At 39.8% G+C, this 23,657-nt stretch overlaps 1 protein-coding gene across 2 annotated transcripts in view; it reads left to right on the plus strand.

Moving 5' to 3' along the window:
- Positions 1-19,265: 19,265 nt before the first annotated feature.
- LOC129779710 (bridge-like lipid transfer protein family member 1) overlaps positions 19,266-23,657 on the plus strand; it is a 52,321-nt gene continuing 47,929 nt past the window's right edge. For both annotated transcript variants that reach the window (XM_055787338.1, XM_055787339.1), the window contains exons 1-3: positions 19,266-19,393; positions 19,896-20,026; positions 20,081-23,607. In XM_055787338.1, coding sequence (XP_055643313.1) covers positions 19,919-20,026; positions 20,081-23,607 — 3,635 coding nt within the window. In that variant the 5' untranslated portion in view covers positions 19,266-19,393; positions 19,896-19,918. The remainder of the gene's footprint in view (positions 19,394-19,895; positions 20,027-20,080; positions 23,608-23,657) is intronic.

The following is a 23,657-nucleotide window of genomic DNA, read 5'->3' on the forward strand; positions in this document are numbered from 1 at the left end:
TAAAAATATTTTCAATATCTATATATATTTTTTTATTTTTCAACTGCTTATTGACAATCCTGCATTGCGTGTCTAGATAGCTTCCAAAATGCTCGTGGGGAAAAAAAATCAAAAAACTCACGACTGAATAATTTTTTACTAATCTTGCACGATAAGTTATTTGTATTGCTCTTTAGTTTTCCTCCACTTAAATCCTTATTAAAACGTCACAGTTTACCAGAGAGCAATTCAACGCCAAATTAATCCTCCGCTGCCCCGATCCTCCCCATTTTATTGAAATTTCGTTCATTTTTTCCAAAAATGGCCCTGAAGCCTGTTGCCCGATTGAAACATTTTTTTTGAGAAATTTATTAACCTTCTATTATTATTTTTTTATAAATGTTCAAACTATTGAGAAAACTTTCTCATAAATTGAATAAAATATCGAAATCTATTATATCTGTTTAAAATAATATTATTATATATAGGTTATTAGGTAGCTGATCCGAAAAATTTGAAGAGATAGGGGATCATAAAAAATCTTCCACTCTGATGATCAAATCTTAACTACGAAAGAATTATTGAACTTTTCCTTGAGACCGGTTTTTTGCCTTAAAATGACTGAACTGAAAAGTCAAAAAGTGCGCACGATGCTTTCATTTGAGGAAAACTTGCATAAAAATTATGTTGTGAACACATTTAAATTAGTGGAAGATAACAAGAAGGATAATAGTGTGGTGTCAAGGAAGGAACTGTAGAGTGGTTGGAGAGCTTCAATTTGGCTGATAGAAACAATCCAGTTTATCATGCATTTTTGGAAAATTAATTAAAAACACAAAATTTGAAGTTGGTTCCTTACATTTAAAAGTTGATCCTGGGTTCTATTTATTTTACAATTGCATTCTATGCAAAATTTTCTTATCTTTCAAATGAACAGTATAATTATTCTAAGGAGCGTACTTTCTAAATTAGAGTCAGTCCAAGACATAAAATTAGACTTAACAAAAAATCAACAATGTCCTAGTTGAGAATTGACTACATGCGTAGGATTTTTTCATCAAATATGATCCTCTATCACCTCCTGAAATATTCTATAATTTATCAGAACACTGGCTCAACGACTAGTGATGCATATACAATCTCCTGCAAATGTAAATATTTATTCCTAGAAATTAATGGAATGAAAATACTTTGGAAAAATGATTTTACACGCAATTCTGTATGAAAAACTATACAGACGTTATTATCATATATTGTTCTCGAGATATAACAAAACGTATAGAAAATTATAATTGATGAAAATCATTTACGCATATCATGGAATCTCAACCATTATGGAATCGTTTAATTTTTATAGTTTTGGCTATGAGGGCTATGCATACCCCGTAACTATAAAAGTTCGATCATAGGAAATAGTTGGTCATTCACAATTTACGTGAGATATTTTTATAATACAGATTTCACTGAAGAAGATCCATGATATGAGAGAAAATATATGAACGTTTGCCTGGGCAGCACTCTCAGGTTTCTCAATCCGTTTATTGATAAATACGGAGAGAAAATTCTTCCTGTCCACGTGGACTCAGTCTATACCCCCTCTCCCCTCTCCGTGGACAAGAGTGGACATTTTCTTACCCCCTACCCTCCCTAAAGTTGTCCACGTGGTATGTGGACAGCCCCTTACGGCTTAATATCGGAGCCGCAAAAAATACATCCACACGCAGAATCATGTTTGACTTTTGTTTCACTATTCCACTTTCGATCAGTATTCAATGTCATAGGATGGTTTAAATATTATAGAATAGCATGTAGAAAGGGTTCCCGTCAATAGAAATTTTAAACTCATAATGCAATTATGCAAATCAACCACCTGTTCATTATACCCCCACTGCCCGTTTTACCCGCGGTTCCCCAACCAGAGTGGAACTGGACCGTGAGTGTCAGACTAAACAGAACGTCACAGTCTTTTTGTCGAGATTTCTGTGCAGTTAGTGGAACTGTATAACGTGCTCGCGAAATGCAGTCATTTCTCTTTGAGCTTCTTTGTTGTTAATCAGAGGGGCCACGAAAACGTTCCAAAATTTTAGGTGCCACCCATTAGTAGCATCTTATAAAAAAGTAACAATTTTTGCTTCGCCTGATCGTTGGATTTTTTTTGACAAACATTTGGATCCATCCGCACCATCTCTGCATTTGTGCCATAATTATATGCTCTAATTATCGATATTGTTATCACAAGTACTCACGAGCTGTCGGTCCCTTCAAGAGTAGAAACTTAGAAATTGACAAGAGACGAAGAACAATCAATAAATGTGTGTATCTTCAAACAAAATCTACGTTTGTTTTTTTCTATAACATATTTGTGAATCATTGTTCTCTTATTGTAAAACTCTTGTGATGTATTTAATATATTAGAAATATTAAAACACACATACACAGAACGATGCACTACAACAGGGATGGTAAAAAATCACATTCAACGATCAATGAATAAGTATATCCCTCTAGTCGGATGTTTTTAAATCACCCCCAGCAGACGAGGCTCTTTTATTCTTCATATGTACACAGAGAGAATACTTGGAACGGTGAGCTACCAAGATCTCAAAAAAGCAATATGAGAGCGGAATCCCAACTGCTTGTACTCTCGAAGCATTACTTCTACTACTCAGGTTTTATCGTGAGTGCAAGCCACAAACGATTAATCCCATTCCATAGAGCGGATGATGAGTTCTTGATCGGAAAGTGTAACAAGAGACGATCAACTGAAATCTTACGACACTCATCGAGGGATTTTTAATTCTCTATTGCACTGTCCGCAGTGAGTGGCTGACTCAGTCTCGTGTCGATTTTATTTTGCTGTCGTCTCCCGCCCGATAAACAGCAGACGGGTAATGGATGCAATTGATTAATTTTATTACCAGCAGATTTGGGCGAATCTCATCCCGCCCAAAATCGTTTTTAGATTCCAATAATTCTGAACATTCACATTTCTCTCCAAATAATTTTTCCAACAGTAATTCAATTAGTGACTTCACGAAACACCTTTCGAATTCGATTGAATTTCAGACCCTTTTTTATTTTGTAGATAAAACGGATCACATATTTGATTAATTCAATTCTGTGTGGTTACGTTCTTCGTTGCGAATAAATGTAATGAAATAGTATGGACGTATGATATTCATGTATCGTGGACTTCCGATATAAAGGGTGTGTCACATCAAATTGCATCACGGAAAAAACGCTGTAGAAATTTAATTTTTAGGAATTATATCTTCAGCTTTGGTTTTATAATCAGATAAGAGTGTATAGATCACTTTGGCCATGCTTCACTGTCAATTTTTCGTAAATTTGGAAAAATGTCGTCGAACGAAAAAGAGCGTCGTGAATTAATCCTGTGCACTCATTTCGAGAATCCGGAGTTGTCACATCGGGACATCGGTAAGATGCTGGGAATCGTCCAATCCACGGTCAGCAGAGTACTAAAACGATACTTCGAGAACCTAACCATCGACCGGAAGGTGAAGAACGGCAAAAATGGATGCTCCGTCAGTGAAAAAGATCACAAGCGCGTAGTTAAGCAGTTTAGACGTGATCCGAGAAGTTCGGTCCGGGATGTCGCCAATAAGCTGAATTTGTCAAGTTCATTCGTCCAGCGAACCAAGCAGCGGAAGGGCCTGCGTACATACAAGGTTCAGAAGGCTCCTAACCGCGACGAAAGGCAAAACATGGTGGGGAAGACGCGAGCCCGGAAGTTGTAAACCGAAATGCTGACGAAGCCGCATTGCCTGGTAATGGACGACGAAACCTACGTCAAAGCGGACTTTCGTCAGCTGCCGGGCCTGTTGTTCTTCTCCGCAGAGGACAAATTCAGCGTTCCGGAGGAGATTCGCAAGCAGAAACTATCCAAGTTTGCCAAAAAGTACATGGTGTGGCAAGCGATCTGCTCTTGCGGAAAGCGGAGCGCCCCCTTCGTGATGACCGGCACGGTAAACGGGCAGGTTTACCTTAAGGAGTGCCTACAGAAGCGCTTACTACCACTATTGAAGCAGCACGAGGGCCCGACCATCTTCTGGCCGGATCTCGCTTCGTGCCACTATTCAAAGGACGTGTTGGAGTGGTACGAAGCCAACGGAGTCACCTTCGTGCCAAAGGAAATGAACCCGCCCAACGCGTCGGAGCTTCGCCCAATAGAGAAATATTGGGCGATTATGAAGCAGGCCCTCCGGAAGAACCCAAAAGTTGTCAAATCGGAGGCGGACTTCAAGAGAAAATGGATTTCTGTTAAAAAAAAACTACAACCTGACGTTGTACAGAACCTTATGGACGGGGTAAAGAGGAAGGTGCGAGCATACGGGCTTGGGTTCGAAGTATGAATAAAAAGAAAATGCCAAAAGTTGTTTAATAGTTTTTATTTTACTGTCTAAAATTTTTAAAAGGATCGGTCTACTGGGCGAATTTCTACAGCGTTTTTTCTGTGATGCAATTTGATGTGACACACCCTTTATGTGGCAGTAGATTTGTCGAACGACTAATGTTTTTTTATATCCCTTCAAACTTGTTGCATCTCTCAAGTGTACATACTGCTTTGACCGCAGATTTGCATGGTAGAATCTGGTTAATTTCAGGTATTCAGTCTTCATATTGTCGAATGAATACTGTTGGAACAATAGGTATCGCAGCAAATGATTATCAACATCTTACCTTATCATCAAACGGTATGCGAATAATTTCAGTGAACTGACGGCATTGGAATATATGCTTAGTGAGGACCACACAATTATTATCAGAGCGAATAAACGTCCGACTGGAAGTCATGAACATCAATTCAATGTGCCCAAGATAAATTTATCCTTTGAAGGTCATTAACCTTTCTAAAGATGATCAGATGGAATATATTCCAATGTCGTCTGGAATAACCTGTCCAACACCTTATGATCGTAATATTGTTTTTGCTATTATTCTGATGTTTCATAACACGGCACTCTATTGATTATTCGCCGAAAATGAATAAAAAATATCCTTGAAGTTAGCTAACGGTTTTAGTAGCAGTGCAATATGGTGAGCCAGTCTCAGGATAAGAAAACATTTAAAAATAAAGCTTTTTTTTTTTAATGAATCAATAGTAAAACAAAACGTCAAAAAATATTCAGCTTTGTGATAGCAGATAATCATTATCCATTTGAGTTGTATGAGTATTCCATTCCCCCACAAACTGTGGATAGTCTATCTGCATACAAATTATGTAGAGTGCCACAATCCAAAAAAATTATGAGCAAATATTTACGTGCTTAAACAAAAAAACACATGTTGACATATTTGCGCTAATTTATGTTTTTTTATTAATTCAAGGTAATCAAGGTCTTTTCTAGACACCAGTTTACTCGGCCCCGAAAAAAGTGGTCTGTATTTGGGCAGGCGGAAAAATATATCTCGCAAGACCACGTGTTCGATGTCGTAAAAGCCTTGGCCAATAACGCATTTACATTAACTCATAAAATTAGTGATTTGAGAGGGATTATTGTTTGTAGTCTCTTGATTAATTTAAACACCATCTGAGAAATCCTCCGTGAAACATGAAAACATTAAAGTCGTCCTATCTGCTGTAGCGCATTTTTTTTATTTTACCCAGTTTCATCGAAGTAAACGCGCTCGGAAAGGAAAATTGAACGCCCGGATGAGAGAGCGAGAATCGTACGTCATAGAGACGCTCATTCCCATGGAGCAAATTCTTGTTAGGAGTTGAAAGCAAAACGAGGAAGGAGAGTAACTCAATTATTCGAACTAGTTTCAGTCTAGCAATGCTTTGGTCAACTCAGAGTTACCAAGAGAAAATCATTTGGTTATGATGGGTGAGGATTAATAGTTAGTCGCAGTTTGCACAGATTACGATCTGTGCAGTTTGCTATTAATCGTAAATCACATCATGCTCCCTTGTTTTCCATCCTTGCACTACAACCAGCATACTCTTCGCAATTCTAAAAGTAAATGTACCAATCTTAATGCCAATAAACGAATGAAAAATGACCATCCATCTTCAATCCTCACATCCTATCGCCAAATGATCGCCAGTCAATCATTCGTTTCCACTTCATACTCATTACGTTAAACGCTTGACTAGCACATGTTGGTTGTCATAGCGTCGTCTAGCACCAGTGATGTGAATGTTTCCTTCACAGTTGGAAACATGTTTAGGTTTTTTTTCAATGGTGTGTATCAGCTTATATTTCCCTGACCCTGTATGAATATTATACAATATAAATAATATAATTTGTTTTGAGAATTATGAAGAATCGCTTAGGGAATTATAGAAGATCAACATGAACTCCGGCGTCACCATAATTTACGAGGCAAATGTTGTTCGTATTATAACGTATATTCGATCAACTGTTAGTATGAAACTGTTAAGTATGAGAAGACGAATATCTTCGCTGTTACTATGCAAAACATCATGAAGCAAACCAACGATAACCAGTCACCAACTACTTTTAGCAATTGAAGTGTGTATAACTAAGCGACAACGACAATGAGGATCTGCATTTCACCATTCGAATTGAATTAATTTTCGTAACATAAGGAAAGGCGACACAACTTGTGTGTTCTGTACTCTAATTACTCATATCTATACAACATCAGCCTTGAATGTTATTTAATTGACAACATAAAGCAGGTGCGTGGCATTCAAACGCAACAATCTTCCTTTAGGTTATTACACCGCAAGAAAAAAAACACGATTCTACGAGATACTGTTATTGTAAAATGTTAAGCCATCAATCAGTGAGAAAAATGTGGGTAAAAATACTACTCCCAGACCGCACAGCGACGCAGTGTGAGTACAGATAATAAGTACCAATAAGTCTTCATCTATTGTAGTGTAGAGCATAGAAAACAATAAAACCGCGCAGTATTTTTATATTTTTATATAGCAGTTTTCGGTGACATTGCTGGGCTGAATAAATAAAATCACTTTGCATGTTTAATCAACCACCCGACTGGGCGGGTACATTTTGTAGCTAATTCAACTTACGATGGACGATATACAAGATGTGTTCTGTTTTCAAAGTAAAAGATTGCGATCGCAAGATTATCTCATTTCAAACTCACTCTGTTGTCGGTTACATAGTCAGTTTTAACATCTTCAATAATTAATTGATAATAGTCACAATTCAAAAATCGAACAGAGTTCAACCCTTTAACTTTATCACTCGAAACATATTATTCACTCATGTAATCATTTATTTCTTGGAGTGTTTGCACTTCTCATTTCCAGTGTGTCCAGCCCCAATAGTTGACATCGTGCCTCGTACGGTGGCAAGAAGATTCCGGTTCCAGTTAGCTTGGAAAGGGCACCACTCAACTGCGCTAACTCCAGTATAGATTTGGAGGTTTAGAGCGTTCCTGATCATTATGTAGATCTTCACGTTATCGGCGTAGAATGAGCGGCATCCAGGTGGATGTAACAGAAACAATTCGCTGATAAACAACGAGGAAGCAATGATAAAAGATTGTACTCCCGGAAGATTGGAGAAGGTCGCAGACTGCGCAAGTCCAATTTTGACACCCATCTTACGATTATTTTGATATAAAGATTTTATCCCGAGTTTGTTCAGCCTTGCTAGCAGGATTTCGTGATCAAGGCAGCGTTAAGGTATGTGTATACCACGTCCATCTGAGTACGTTGCTCCATACTGTACAGGTAAAAAGAAAAAAAAGTCGGCCAAATTGATCATAACTGACCTTTTTGGGAAGAGTCCATGCTAATCCGAGTATAGATAGCTCTTGCAGCATGGAAACACAGCATCATTGAGAATAATTTCAAAAACTTTCGGACAGGGGCGAAGTGATGTGATTTTCTCGGTGGTTTTCTACAACTCCTTCTATGTACACTGGGAACATTACTGACTGCTTCCATAGCGAAGGAACAATGAAAGATAGGCGACAAATTTTTCATCACACAAGAAAGAAAACCGTCTGGTCTGGGATTCAAAGAATACTTCAGTTTACGGATCGCAGTTTCCACAATCTCGCTGGTAACTCGAAAGATATCAAGATTTAATACTTTAGCTGGAATGTCTCTGACGGCCGCAGCAACTAACATGCATTTCGAAGGACAAACAGCAATTGAATTGAATACTTGAATTGAGCACCGAAGAGATTGTGTTCGCCGAGTGGTTTACCATAAACGAGTTTACGGGCAAACCTTGTAGTTGACAAAGGACTAGAAAAGTTTGAGTTTCTGAGGAGATTTGCGCCTTGTATACAGCTTATACAACAAACGATTATGCAAACGAGACATGTTGCTCGCACAACCTGCATAAACTTTGGGGAACAAAGAATCTTAATCATTTGAGTTCTCTCAACCAGCTATCACCCCAGACCGGTTCTTGCCCTCTGCGCTGTTACGTAATCAGTGTGATACGAGTCACGATACCGGTAATCATAGCAATGGCCCATATCCTCGATAGTCTCCAGAAATTCTTAGTTAACTTGAACTATAGTTTGATATGGTTCAGCGAAGTCAGCTTTTCGGAAAATGAGGCAATTCATGTCTAGTACATCTTCTAAATTTATTGTCGACGGTTGATTGATGTGTCTACAGTGTTCGATGATCGGTGTCGAGAGAGATCGGCGGTGGATTGCGGGAGAGGTGTATGAAGGTGCACAACAATGTACGACGAGAGCAGAATGTGTGCATCCCAGAGCTACGGACAACCACTATTAAATTTTAATTCTGCGTCATGGTTGTTGGTTGGGTGGAAATAACCAATTGGCTACGGTGGACACGACTGGATGACAGGAAAATGGAATGGTTGGAACGGAAGAATTTTGGAAGAAGGAAGGAAGAAGGTTCAAGTAGGAAATGGGACAGGAGCTGAGCTCTCTTGGGTTTCAACCGTGAAAGCGTGCATATCGATCAAACCAATCAGAGTTTTCCTATAACTGTTTCTCTATTGGTAATACCACGTTGTGAAACCGATTCAGTGAGTGGTTGAAATAGCCTTGGTCGCTAGTCATAGGCTGAGCTAAATTTAAAAAACCAGTTATGAGAGTGCGTCTATCTCGCCCCCATCAGCCTTGTGGTGATACGGTACACCGTAAATAAGCTTCGTGGGTCAGTTGGCATGAGATACTAGTCACGTTCCTCTCGTTAAATGCCAAGGACGACGCGAAGGTTGCGACCTCCCTCCGACGCCAAAAAAATCATCGATGGAAGAATCACCATATCACGCCAGTTGTCGATCCCCGTTAGCCCACACCACCTCGCCGATGCCAATTTCCACCATCCCGTAGCCATCCACCGGGGTGGTCAGCTCGATGTTACTGTTATCTTACTAGAAGGATCCGTAAATCTATAAATTGTTGTTCATTAAACTGAAAACTATTTCCCTTCCGCTCACACAAATCCCAAAGCCTCTACATACAACAAACGCGACGACCCTGAGACCCAGGGATCCAAAGGAGGCCTTTCGCGCACGATCATTGTAAAGGCCTAGGGGGTTAGACTGTGTTCCCTTCTGGAACCAGCAGATAATATCCTCGGGGGTTGAGAGCAGTCACACCAAAGTAAATCGTAACATATCATGTTAGGAAAGAATATATGAATAGACTGCGAGAGAGCTCCAAAGTGTTACAAACGCACAAATACTAATGATGAGGCCAGTTGAAAACCGTAACGACGGAGAAAATAGCGAGTCCGACTGCAAGTCGAAGCGCACCAAAAAACCTGCATCGCCGGGCAAGTCGAAACGCACTTACATACTAATGGCGAGTTCGGCTGAGAACCGTAGCGCCGGAGGAAAGAGCGAATCCGACTATAAGATGAAGCGCACATATACTGAAGTTGAGGCTGCTTGAGGACTACAGTGCCGAAGCAAAGAACGAGTTCGACTACGAGTCGAAGCGCACAAATACTAGTGAGTGACGAGGTCGGCTGATATCCGTAGCGCCGGGGAATAGAGCCAGTGTGAATATAAGTCGAAGCGCACAAGCACCACCTCACTATCAGGCCAGTTGAGGATCGCAGAGCCGAAGAAGAGAGCGAGTCCGACTACATGTCGAATCGCAGTAATAGCGAAACTTTTTGAAAACCGAAAATAATACGCATCAATACTAATGGCGAGGTTTTGGAGGTTCGTAGTTGAAAGGCGACGTCCACTGAAAATTGAAGCATACTAAAAACAATTGAGGAGTTTAGCATGAATAAATTGTGTAGGAGGGAATTTGTGAATCGGTAATACTAAACCTTTAAACTAGCATTTTTGTATGATCAATAAATTGCTTTTGTTTATTTGTAATGATACTACATCCCATTGAGAGATCAGATCTTCTTCACAATTTTTCGCCAATAAATCTGATCCATGGCTGCATGGCTGCCGACCGAACCGATTCTTGCCAAGTTCTGCTCCACCTGGTCCAACCACCTCGCTCGATGGGCTTCTATCCTTTTTGTTCCTACCGGATTCGATGCGAACACCATCTTTGCAGGGCTGCTATCCGGCAATCTTGCAACATGCCCTGCCCATCGCACTTGTCCAGCCTTGGCGACTTTCTGGATGCTGCGTTCGCCGTAGCTTTGCGCCAATTCGTGATTCATTCTCCTTCTCCATACTCCATTTACCTGTACGCTACTGTATATTGTTCTGTGCACTCGGCGTTCGAAAACACCAAGTGCTTGTGAGTCCTCTTCAAGCATCGTCCATGCTTCATGCCCATAGAGAGCAACCGGTCGAATCAGAGATTTGTACATGGTACACTTCGTACGGGATTGGAGTTTGTTGGACCAGTGTTGTAAACGGTCGACATTTCTCTCAACCATCACATACCGCCCTTGCTCAAGAGTTACGGCTCAATATGTATTGCGAATGTAACCAAGAATGCATTGCTCGGTTCTAACAGTCACATCAGAAATAAACACACAGCCGCAAACACGACTATCAATTGAACGTTTATTTGTTTTCTCTTTCTGTCGACCGTACCCAGAAGAGCGATGAAAATATGCTATTTCCATTCTACCAATCGTGCTCATAACCATCCCTCAATTCCGGCTAATATGACTGTAGTTTTAATGTCATTTGACATTAAAACTGCAGTGGTGTGCATTCTTTTTCTCCCTTTATTCTGCATTCAAGCGTAGCTGCACATATACATCCACCTGCTCACTCACACATCCATACACGATGGATGGTATTCAGACGGATTGCTATATCAAAGCAACCGTCGAACTCTCCCCTATCAAGTGCGAATGTGTTGAATGAACGTTTTCAGCGGTGAGCGTTCCCCGTGAACACTGTTGTTTAATTACGGGGCGATGGATATCTAATGTATAGGACGAAAAAAGCCGAAATGTCATATGACATTTTTAGTTCGACGGTTGTTTGACTGTTCATTTTATGATGTTCATTAATGACACAGCACATACGTCTCCATGAACAGTCATACGATGGTGACCATTAGCAACACTGTGTTGGACATTAAGGATCTACGAAGCCTATAGTAGGTACGACTTCCATTGACTATGCTTCTTCGAATTTCACAGCTGATGTTGTCAGTTTTTATCAACTAGGCAAGATAGACAAATTCCTCTACCACCTCGAGCTCGTTGCCATCGATCACAACACTACTACCACGAAGAACTCTGTTGCGATCAGTCCCTCCTGCTAGTATGTACTGAGTCTTAGACGCATTGATTCCAAGTCCATTCAGCCCTGCTTGATGTTTCAGTCGGGTATAGAAGTCCGCTACCGTCGCATGTGTTCTTCCAATTATGTGTTAGCGAAGCAGATAAACTGACTAGACTTGTTGAAAATCGAGCCCGGCATGTTGAAGCTCCCTTTCCGCGTAACACCTTACAGTACCACTTTAAAGAGCAGACAGAAGAGTCTCAAACGATTCCGACAGCTCATATGAGATCCGCACACTGCAACGCACACCGTTCATCGTTGCCTGAATCAGTCTTGTCAGCTTTCGGGGAAAGCCATGTTCGTTCATGATTCTCCATAACTGTTGTCGGTCGATTTAATCATATGCCGCCTTAAAATCAACGAAGATGTGGTGCGTAGTGACTTGATACTCGCGGTACTCTTGGAGGATCTGCCACAGTGTAAAAATCTGGTCCGTCGTCGAGCAACCGGGCATGAATCCTGCCTGATAACTTCCCACAAAATTACTACTGGTGATAGACGGCGGAAGCGGATCTGAGACAGAATTTTGTAGGCACCATTCAGGATTATGATGGCACGATAGGCACAATCCAGTTTATCACCTTTTTAATAGATAGGGCAGGTTACTCCGTCCTTCTACTCCTTTGGTAGCTGTTCTATTGAGAATCTTCTGGAACGCGAAAGAAAGATCGAGAAACTTGTATAAACGCTTTATTGGTACGAAGCTAGGTAGTGCGGACTGAATCAAAACGGCTGTCAAAAAAGATCCAATTGAAATGTCAAAAGAGATCCAACGATCAGGAGTGTTATTTTTCTTATGATAATCAACACTATAAAAGAGGTATTGTTGTCAAGGGCAAAAATAATCAAAATTATAAAATGAACGAGCTACATTTTTCCGTCAATTGTTTAATTAACCATTCCATCTCTGAAAGAGCATCTCAGCCTTTCACTGAGCAACGCATTTTTAATGTCCCCTCTCTTTGACATAACGTTTTCCGAACGAAATAAAAACAAACGAAGTCAGAGTCACGTAAATGTTTACTCCTGCGATTTGAAAATATTCGATAAAAAGTGGAAGGGAGAGATGCCAGATGATTTTTAAAAAAAGTCTGTAAAAACATGTGAATGTCTGTTAAAAATGTGGAAAAGTCTGTAAAAGTGTGCAGATCTACAGAAATGTCTTTTAACGTTAATTTTCACATATTCATTAATACTTTGTACATCGCGTGGCACGTAACATTGTATTTTGTATATATATACAGCCATTCCATGCCTAACTAATATAGTGGTTCTCAGATCTTCGTCAGAAGTGATAATTTTGTTCTTTATCGCAAAACATTAAACTCGTATTTTTTTTATTTTCTCATTAGGGTGCGCATTTCCATTTTAGGGTGATCCAAAAAATGCGGACTGAAATAATTTTGACGTGGGACTACGTCTAACCGGAATATATGGAGGGTAAAATGAAAACCTAAACACAGAACATGCAGGAAAAAATGAAAGATTTCGAATGCTTATAGCTCGAACATTTCGTACTGGATAGGAGAGATGTTTGCATCACTTGATAGGGAATATTTCTACGCATCTATCGCAACTAACAAAATTTTGTTTTTCATTAGATAAACAATTGAATAACTGTAAAATATTAGGCGTTATCTAAACGCCCTAACTGCATCGTTTTGATTGGCCCGATTTACGGTTTCCCTAACACAGCCATCAAAACCAAGCAGCCTTGGGGAAATCGGCATTGCAAATACTTATATAGGGGGACTTTTGTTCTCATCGAAAAATGTTCCCTAACACAGACTTTAAAGCCAAGCAGCGAAATCGGCATTGCAAACACACGAAAGAGCCTAGAGGCGAGTAAACTGAAAAGTTTAAACCCTCTTAAAGCCAAAAAGAAGAAAAAGAACACACGAAAGTAGGGGGAGCTTTTGTTCCCACCGAAATGTGTTCCCTAATAGAGATTTCTAAACCAAGGTGCCTGGAGAAATCGGTATTTCAAATTCATGCAAGTCGGGGGCATTTTTGTTCCGACTGGAATGTGTTTCCCTAACACAGACTTCAAATCCATGAAGCGTGGGGAAATCGGCATTGCGAATTCATACAAATCGGGGGTATTTTTGTTCCGATTGAAATGTGTTTCCCTAACACAGACTTCAAAACCGAGGTTTCTGGGGATATCGGCTCTGCAAATAAATGCAAACTGCGAGTACTTTTGTCCTCGCTTGCCTTTGTGCAGAGTGGAATATGTCTGTCCTAACATGATCTTCTAAACTTAGGAACCTGGGAAAATCGTGCAGCCACTAGAAGCGAATGAACTTCCCAGTTTCAAGCAAATTCGAGATTCGAGAAGTATGTACACTTTTGGGATGTAAACTTCAGAGGGAAATGTAAAATAAAATAATCGTTTGATAATTTTGTTGTTGTCTTTATTGGAAAGATTTTCACCCTTAGGCTGGTTCATCAAACGTTTGATAATTCTTCCGTACATATATTTTGTTCTAGTCATCATACCAAACGTAAAAGGTCCGTCATTAAATTTACTTGTAACGAAGAACAATCAATCACAATAAATGAATTGACTTTACACGGCATTTGTTCATTTTTTTCACTCACAGAGCAAATATATTGAACTCAATTGAATTTGGAAACTGTTTCATTCAATCAAGAATTTAATCAATACAAACGAATGATTGCTAAGCTAAGGTAGTTCCACTTGAACCTTGCGGTTATATCATAGATATAACCCACTCATTTTTTTCCACTTTTTCCCAAAATGACTTTTTTCAAAAATTTATAACTTTCGAACCACTTAACCGATTTAGCTGATCGACATATCAAATTCAAGCCTATGAGCTTTAATTGAGAAATATTGAACTTGCAGATAATATCGATCCTATTTTCGCAATTATTGAGTGTAGTCGTTTTTTAATTTATTCATGGCTTTGGACCAGGGGGCGCTTTTTTTCTATATTTTTTCTTGAAAGCTGATAATTTTTACATAAAATATCTCGATATCAGAGATGCTATTTTTTTCGTTTTTGAAATATGATTCTTCAAAACTAATCGATGGCTCGAAAACAATTTTTCCCCATTTCTCCCACTACAAAAAGTCATAACTTTTGAACTATTGGACCGATTGCTATCATCGACATATCAAATTGAAGCTTACGAGTTATTTTTCTATGAAAAGATTTTACTTAAAGATAGGAGCGCTATTTTTTTTATAGTTTTTATGGAAAGCTGAGTATTATTTACCTAACATATCTCGATATCAGACATGCTATAATTATCGTTTTTAAGTTATAACTTTGTAAATTTAACATGTTTTAAGTCTTCGATCAATATTCATATGTGCCTAAACTAGACCTATGCTACTAGAATCCAAACTTCCCGCAAGTGTGATATTTTTTCAAATTTTGCTTATTGGCTTCCATTTAATATATCGATCATCTAAATCGGTTCAGTAGTTAAAATGTTATGATTTTTTGCAGAATGTTATTTTTGGACAAAGGGGGAAAATGATTTTTCGGACCACCGGTTAACTTTGAAAAATCATAACTAAAAAACCAAAAAAAATAGCATCTCTGATATCGATATATGTTATGTAAAAAAATCCTCAGCTTTCAAGAAAAAATATAAAAAATATATAGCGCCCTCTAGTCCAAAGTCATAAAAAAATAAAAATACGACTGCAATCAATAATTACTAAAATATAATTATTTTTTTCGCAAGTTAAATATTTTTTGATAAAAGGCTAGGTCAAATCAGTTCAGTAATTCAAAACTTATTAAGTTTCATTTGTCATTTATATAATAAGTGGAAAAAATTGATTTTTCAGACCACTTAATAACCTATGTGTTGTAGATGTGTTTAAATGTTTCAACGATCTACACATACATACATACACGTACATACGCGTTGTTAATTTTTATAAAAATCAGTATTTCTTCGTTGATATATTGGACATCCACCAAGGCTTGCGGTCTTGTCGTTGATGAAATTTATAAGAAAATGCAGTGTATATTTTCCATCCGCCATGCGAGGCTATACAAGTCTTAGATCACCACATGGTCATGAACCATGTCTGTGGTAACAATATCGAACAGTAACCCATATTTCGTTATAAGCAGACCCGAGAGCGAATGTAAGTTGTTGAAAATAGAATGAAAATTTTTATTCGATGTTGTTTAAATACTTAGAAGACATAGTCCTGACCCTAACTTAACTATTTTTCAATAAATCACCTTGCATTTCAGCAAAACAATCTTATCTAGAACAGAAAAAAATTATCAGAGACAATTTTCATTCAAGATTTTTCCTTACCTGCAGAGAATGCAATTTTTCATTGATTGTGAATAATCGTATCCTCTATTCGTTTGCAATGATGTCAGGGCAAAAGTACGGGTTTCAAACTTCATACACACCAGATGGGCCAACCAGAAAGACTGCCGGGCCGCAGGTTGAGTATCGCTGGTCTAACGTCATGTGTATTGATATAAATGTATTGATATAAAATATAATAACTTTTCTGTATTAAAACTGTGGAAAAATGTCATATGGTGAGTCGAATATCTTTGGTGTGATGAATAAAGCCTCTTATTTTTCAAAAACCTGTGAAATATTGTTATATCCAAAAAGTCTACAACAAAAATAAAACAGATATGTCTGTAAATTTACAAACATATTTGTAAATCTGGCATCCCTGGTGGTCTGAGAATTTATTGCAAGAAATCGCTTGAAAACATGCATGAATTTGCTTGAAAATGAAGTGGATTGAGTCCGCACCACTTAGGTACGAAGGTGTTAACTGCACAAAGTGCTTACATGGAGTGAATAAAAACTAAACTTGTCTCTTCCGTTACACTGGTTGTTTGTTTGCTTTACAACCTGTGTTGCTATCCAGTGTAACCAGAATAGTCGATTGCTACTTCGATGACATGTTCTGTGTCCCAGATCCTGACTATCAACCGGTGCATACACTCTACAAGTTTTCCTTGACCTCCCTTGAAGAGCTCTGCTGCGAGGCCATCCTTACCAGCTGCTTTGTGATTCTTTAGCTAATTAATGTCCTTAATTTCACCCATCATCGGGGGTGGTACGTCGTCGTTGTTTACACCGGTGCAGTCCTCCTCAACGCCGTCTTGGTCACCTGTCTGCGCGCTGTGCAGATGTTCATCGTAGTGCTGCCTCCACCTTTCGATCACCTCGCGTTCGTTCGTCCGGATGCCTCCTTCTTTGTTGCTGCACATTTCGACCCGTGGCACTAAGCCTTTGTGCGAGGCGTTTAGCTTATTGAAGAACATCCGCGATTCTCGAGAACGATAAAGCAGCTCCATCTCCTCACACTCTTTCCTTCCAGGCGGCGCTTTTTCCCGAAAGAGATGTGTTTGCTGCCTTCGCTTCAGTCTGTATCGTTCCATGTTTTGTCGAGTCGCTCGTTGCAGCATGGTCTGAATCGATGTTAACGCCACGATAGGTTCTGACGTCGATAATATCCGAGAAGTGCTGACCGTCGATCAAAACGTGGTTAATTTGTGTTTCTGTTTGCTGTGGAGATAATTGAGAGAATTGCAGTTCCATGCTCGTGCTTCCAATCTCTAGTACGTGTTCTTTGTGTGGGTCTAGTCCGATTGTCCTGTCTCGAATTTATTTGTGAATTTTCTTATGCGTTCCATTTTTACGGATGGCTTGCAGGGCCTGCACCATCCTCTGTCTTGCCGGAGGACTGACGTGCACAGCTCTTTTTAAAGTTCCCGCTGACACGAAGACAGTGATCAGCCGTCCCTGACATGGGGAACAGACGCTGTTTTGAGCCACACCCTCTTCCCTGTCAGCATACGACCAAGATCCCACCGGGGTTGGTTACCCGATCTTCACGACAGTAACCGGTACCCCACGGGGAGGTAGGGATAGGAGTTACTAGAGAGGAAACTTAGGATCACGAATGGGGTCTATTTTATGCTTGCAGGTACGCGAAGTAGCGATGGTACGCCCAGTCCAGTCATTTATCAACCTATGCATCACAGTTATATCGTTATTGGATCCGGGCTTGCCGAAAAAGGCATACCAGATCCATAGATCATAGGACGCAACTTCCTCGAGGATGATTGCTGGTTCTTCTCTTTCCCTTTATACTGTCCGTCCGCCCAGGCAGCAAGACAGTTCTTCCACTCCCAATGACAACAATCAAGGGATCCCAACATGTCCGGATATCCGTTCCTCCCCGACACGCAGCAAACGATCCAAATCAGCACAAGTTGGTGAACGTAAGTATTCGTCGCTAAATACTTGATATACTGTACGACAGAATTCCAACAGGCACTTTCGAGCCGTGAATTCACTTATCCGAACGTACTCGTGTATTGCATCCTATGGAGATCCGTGAAGCCGTGCACTTTTGGAAACCTTCTAATCTCTCTTTTCCTGTGGCATCTGATCGCTGAATAAAATATTCATGTCTCTCCTCAGTCCATGTTTCAATCCTAAAAAACAACCTGCGGCGTATACGCAATCGTCGACGAAACTCATCGGTATAGAGCGGAGCCTTGGAAAAATAATCATTAAACAATCGAGTGGCACCTTCATTAGCACAACGGTTCTATTCGGATTCCGAAAAAATCATTCTACTCGCGAATAGCAGCATTTGTTCGGCGTAATCGGTAAAATCACTTTCTTCGTCACTTGAATTAGAAATATATTCGAAATAAACATCCGACGCGTGAGCAATCATAACAACAAAAACAAACATCCTCGTTTGATACCTGTGAGTTTCTCGGATGTGCTTGTTTGGGGAATTCCCCCAGCGTAGCTGTCCTGATGCAGGAACGTCTTACCTCGTGCTCGGTGATGGTGAAAAGTGAAGTGAAGTGCCAACGGTTGCTGCGCAACGGTTTATGCGGTGTCGGACTTCTACACCGCCATTATGTCGACACAGTTGAGTGTACGCCTGCGGTTAATATATATTTGAGAGAATACTTGTTGAAGTCAGTCGTTCTCTTATAGAGTACCACACAATACCCACCGATGCGAAGGAGAAAGTAGTAAAATGGTATCCATGATAGCAACGAACGGTGGGAAAATGGGTCGCTATCCAAAATAGCAACGATTAAAGTTGCGAAATTACCAACGCTTAGAAAAATCCCAGCCTTTCGAATTTGTTAATCCAATAACAGAATATGAAAAATGATTTTCCATAGATGCGAACTAAATCCTTTCTACAAATACCCAAGATGTAATGACTATAAAGGGCATCACAAACAGTTAAATGAGCATGCTGATTACGAAATTATTAAGTAATTATGGCTATTGAAGCATAAAATTTATATTTTAGTGAAAAATTTATTCATCCAATTTTCTTTAAATAAACCCTACTGTTTCGTCCCGAAAAACAACATAAATCTTGTTGGAAAACTGCTGTCAAACTTTAACAGTTTTACTTGCTTCACTAGTAAAGATCGTTTCGCTAATCGAGCTAGCGAACTTCGATTTTGTGCTTAAACGACAATATATTACTTCAAACTGCATGTCACCTTTCGTCCTGCTTCAAATTTTTTATCTTTTATTTTAGGCTGAGTTTGGTTTGCTTATCATCTGTACCACGTCTGTGCCGCCGCAGAAATTGTCAAATAGAGAAAAATAAAATGGCGATAGTGATTGAAAATTCGTCTGTGATGTTCAATTTTCTTTAAAATTCGTGCGTTCCATTTATTGTTTTAAGTGAAATAGTCTTTATTTATCTTTTAAAGGGGGTAAGTAGTGTTTTTAGGATAAAATTCTCGGAAATTGACATGCCTGAATAGCTTAATTTGTGGTACCAAACTTACGTGTCATGGTGATATTGAGAATGAAAATTCACTATCAATAGTTTCGTCAGAACCCCAATGGGTATAATTACTTCAGTTTTTATCGTATTTTCAACAAAAGGAAATCGCGTTTCATAATCCAGTCCATTGATTTTGGAAATAATTGCTCAATTTGTACTGATACTGTTTTTTTTTCTTCTGAGGATGGGCTGTCAAACCATGAGAAAAAAAAACAAATTGACATTTTGTTTTGTTGAATCTGACTGATATAGAAAACTGCTGATTGTGGTTCGGTGTGGTAGTGATTTTTTTCTGTTATCGAACATAATACAAATACTAACATGCTTGTTTTGAAACGATGTTTTGCCGGCTTGTTTTTGTTTACATACATAAATTCCTAATTGATTTTTTCTATACCATCCGTTTATTTTTTTTTTTTGCTTTTTAGGGAGGTAACTACTACCAGCCAAAATGAGCTACGAAGTGTCTGAGAATCCAGATCTTATTGATCTGGATTTGAGTATGGGACAATTCAACACGACTCAGTCACTTGAAGAGATGAAATTGGACAAAAATATGGTAACAAAAATAAATTACTCGTATCAAAATTTAATAACTTGAGTATCATTTTAGGTATGGCTGTTGTTTTCGCTGGTTTCATCAATCGTCTGGGTGACGTATATTACTTTTTACAATTCACGGGTATTCGGATACTTTGTCACTAAACTTGTGAACCGATTATTCATCAGAGGTGCTTACTTCAAAATAGGTTCACTCAATGTGAATCCTCTTGCTGGAAAGATTATGTTTCGTGACGTGGTATACATCAACTATGACTACACAGTCCGGGTCCAGGACGGTTATTTCATCTTCCGGTGGTGGCGATCGTATGTTCCGAAGGATGTGTCGGAGGATTTGTCACATTCCGATACACGGCTCTCAGTTATGTTTAATGGACTCGAGCTTCATGTCTACAATAGATCGGACCTTTACGCCAAATTAGAGCGAACTTTTGGATTGAAACCGTCTGTTCTGATTCCAACGGAGAATATGAACGTAGAAGAAATGGCTCGTATCAAGGAGCAAGTGATGAACTATGAGAATCAACGGCAGAGTGGCGAACAAAATGGAAAAACTAAGAAGCCTCGACCGGAAGCAATGACCGCTACGACTTGGAGGGATCTTATTCCAGTGATCAAAATCGACATATGTTCTGGAAGATTTGCCTTTGGTAATCGGCTGACTCCAACAACGTTATCGATTTGTGTCGAAGAAGCCCATTGTGTTTACAGTACCAAACCGGCTGTTTCTAAACTGGACCATTTCATGCATTTCGTGAAGGCGAAGCTTGAGAATGCCAAAGTTTTGCTAGCTCCAAGCCCGAAATACACCGGATTTGTTGACGAGCCTCCTCGTTACATGGGAGAAGGATTTGTTGTAATGATGTCCAACAATATGGAGTTATATTTCTACATGGATGAGGCGGGTGTTGTTCCTGAAGAACCAGTTACATTGACATTAGCTAATGGGGATGTTGTCGAAGCGTCGCCTCCAGTATGGGGCATTGACATAAAATGTGGCAAAGGCACAGATTTCAGCTATGGTCCGTGGGCGGATCGACAACGAGATCATTTGTTTAGATTTTTCTTCCCTCCAGACTACCAAGCTATGCAGGTAACAAAGCCACCCAAACCGGGTGATCGACGAGAAATCCAATCATTTGATGTGAGCCTCAGCACATTGAATGAAGCTACAATCGACGTTTTGTTCTCGAAGAACAAAGAAACTAATGCAGTTCATGTAAATATTGGAGCGGGTTCTTATTTGGAATTAACTCTGCCGTGGATTACCCTGCAAGATGGTTTTAAAACCAAGGTGACGGGCCAGCTATTACATGTAGAAGCAACCACTAGTTTGCAATATCGTAGTCTGGCAGAATGTGAAACACTACAGTTCAACGTAAAAATTCACTATCCAGTTCGATGGAATGATCATCAAGAATGGACAATTAATTTTACTGGTAGCAAGGCAACCGCTTATATTGTCTTTTCTCACAAGGAATTCTTCCAAGATCTCATAGAGGATTGGGCCTCCAAAGCTAGACCAGATATACTGAGCTTTGTACCTTATACGTGGAAGTTTGGTGTTATCTTGAAGGAGTTTGAAATCATTACCCTCAGCAATGAGTACAACTGGATTGACTGCTCCAGCACTAACCAGGAAAACCATCATCTTGCGTTTTGTGGAGATTTATTCGATTTGAGCTTCAGTTTGCCGTTCAACGACTTTCTGCCACTAAAAATCCCTATCGTGTTTTGGATACATGGAGAAGGGCTAGATTTGAGTATGTATCTTCCGGAACAATCTAGCGTCAAACCGATTTTAGTAGGAATGGATGAAAACGCAAGAATTTTGATGCGCGACGGCAGCATAAAAAAGCAGAGCGACTTAATGTCGAAAAAGTGGCGTCGCGTTTGTCAGCGATCGACTGGTTGGATCGATTGTTGGACGGTCCCCATTGTGGCTCTTTCTATTAAGTATATTTACCACCCGATGCCACCCCTAGGACCGGATCCACAAGCCGACATCACAACGCCCGAGAAGGAAGAAATTTTGCTCAGCCCAATGCGAATTCCAAAGATGAGAAAATCACCTGCGATAACCTGGAGCAGTGCAGGTCAGCCGAAATTTGATCCCACTACTTTGCCACCCGATCAGGTGTCCGTTGAGCTTGAAATTGGTTCCTCAATAATGCTCGCATACGGATCTATTTTGAAGAATTTTATTCACCTGAAAGAGAACATTTTCGGCGAAGATCAAGCTTTTTCGGATATGGAGAAGTCGAATTCAAAGTCCAGTTCTGGTGGTGGAGTTGGTAGTGGTGCCAAATCTACAAGCTCCAAGGACGATCCAAACAAATCGCTGTCTGAAACAAGTGTCAACATTGACGATAAACCTAAGCGTTTCGATCCACGATTGTACCGGCCACTGGAAGTGACAGTAAGCGTTACTATTCATGATTTGCAAGCTCATATAATGAAAAACTGCAATGACAATGACCCACCGTGCCCCGTGGTCCTAATTGAACGTTTAGGATTCGAGATGAAGAAACGCTTCCACGAAACCGAACTTCAAGTTCTTGTGAGCCCGTCTTTCCTCATATCATCTGACAACATTATCAGGCCTTCGAAGGATAAACATCTCAAACAAGGTCACTTGCTTCTTTCAGCGGTTCAAGTCCGTGGTCATGCAATGTTCAGCAACGAAGGACGACAACTCGAGGAAGAGACTGTTGAGTACGCTTGGTTATTGGAGGTGCAGTTAGGCAAATTGTCTGGCAAAATGACAATACCACAATTATGCAATGTTATAACTGGGCTGGAAACGTTGGCATTTCTAACAATAGATTCTGAGAATGAACTAAAATCTCCTAAAACCGTTCGGTATTGTCACCATGGTGTTCCAACCAATGTTTGTCCACACACCAAAGAAGATTCCAAGTACCGTTGTCCTTCAACGGAAGATATCAAATATCGTATGACCCGAATAGCAGTTGATGCAGTGGATTTTTATTTAATTGAGAATGGAACAGCGATGCATACATGGATTTCACCTATTCGAACTGCAACGTGTAATTTGCATGGCCAACAAGTAAAGTCCGGTGTAACGAGTCTGATTCCGACGATTCTTCTGCGGCAATTCGTTTCAACGGGAGGACATTTCGTTCACAGTAATGGCAATTCACACAGTAATACTAACACTACGGGAAGTAGTCGCTCTACTAAGGCACACATTCATAACAATGCTAAACATGAAGCAGATCGAAAAGATGAGTCTAGCTGCGGAATGAAACAAAAGAAAACAACGGAGCAGCAGCAACAGCAGGTACCTTACTTGTATCGCCGTGATTCCAAAGATCATAAGAATCCAGACGATCCGTACGGTTCGTTGAACAATCGACGGAACCATGAATCAGATCATTTTCGACGGGAGAAAGAGGAAATTTATGCTTCAATACATTCAACGAAAAGTATCAACAAAGATATTGATTCAACCGAACCGTGGCTGGAAGTTGGCTCGTTGTCATTGGGTCCGGTCATCATTGAGGCTGCTTCTGCGCTACCAATTCCGGAGCATTGTTTACATCTGGTGCAACACAAGTGAGTATACGTGCAATAATCGTAATGTTCAATGTGAAAATGCAAATCCC

This window comes from Toxorhynchites rutilus, chromosome 3 (genome assembly GCF_029784135.1).
Source record: "Toxorhynchites rutilus septentrionalis strain SRP chromosome 3, ASM2978413v1, whole genome shotgun sequence".
NCBI lineage: Eukaryota > Metazoa > Arthropoda > Insecta > Diptera > Culicidae > Toxorhynchites > Toxorhynchites rutilus.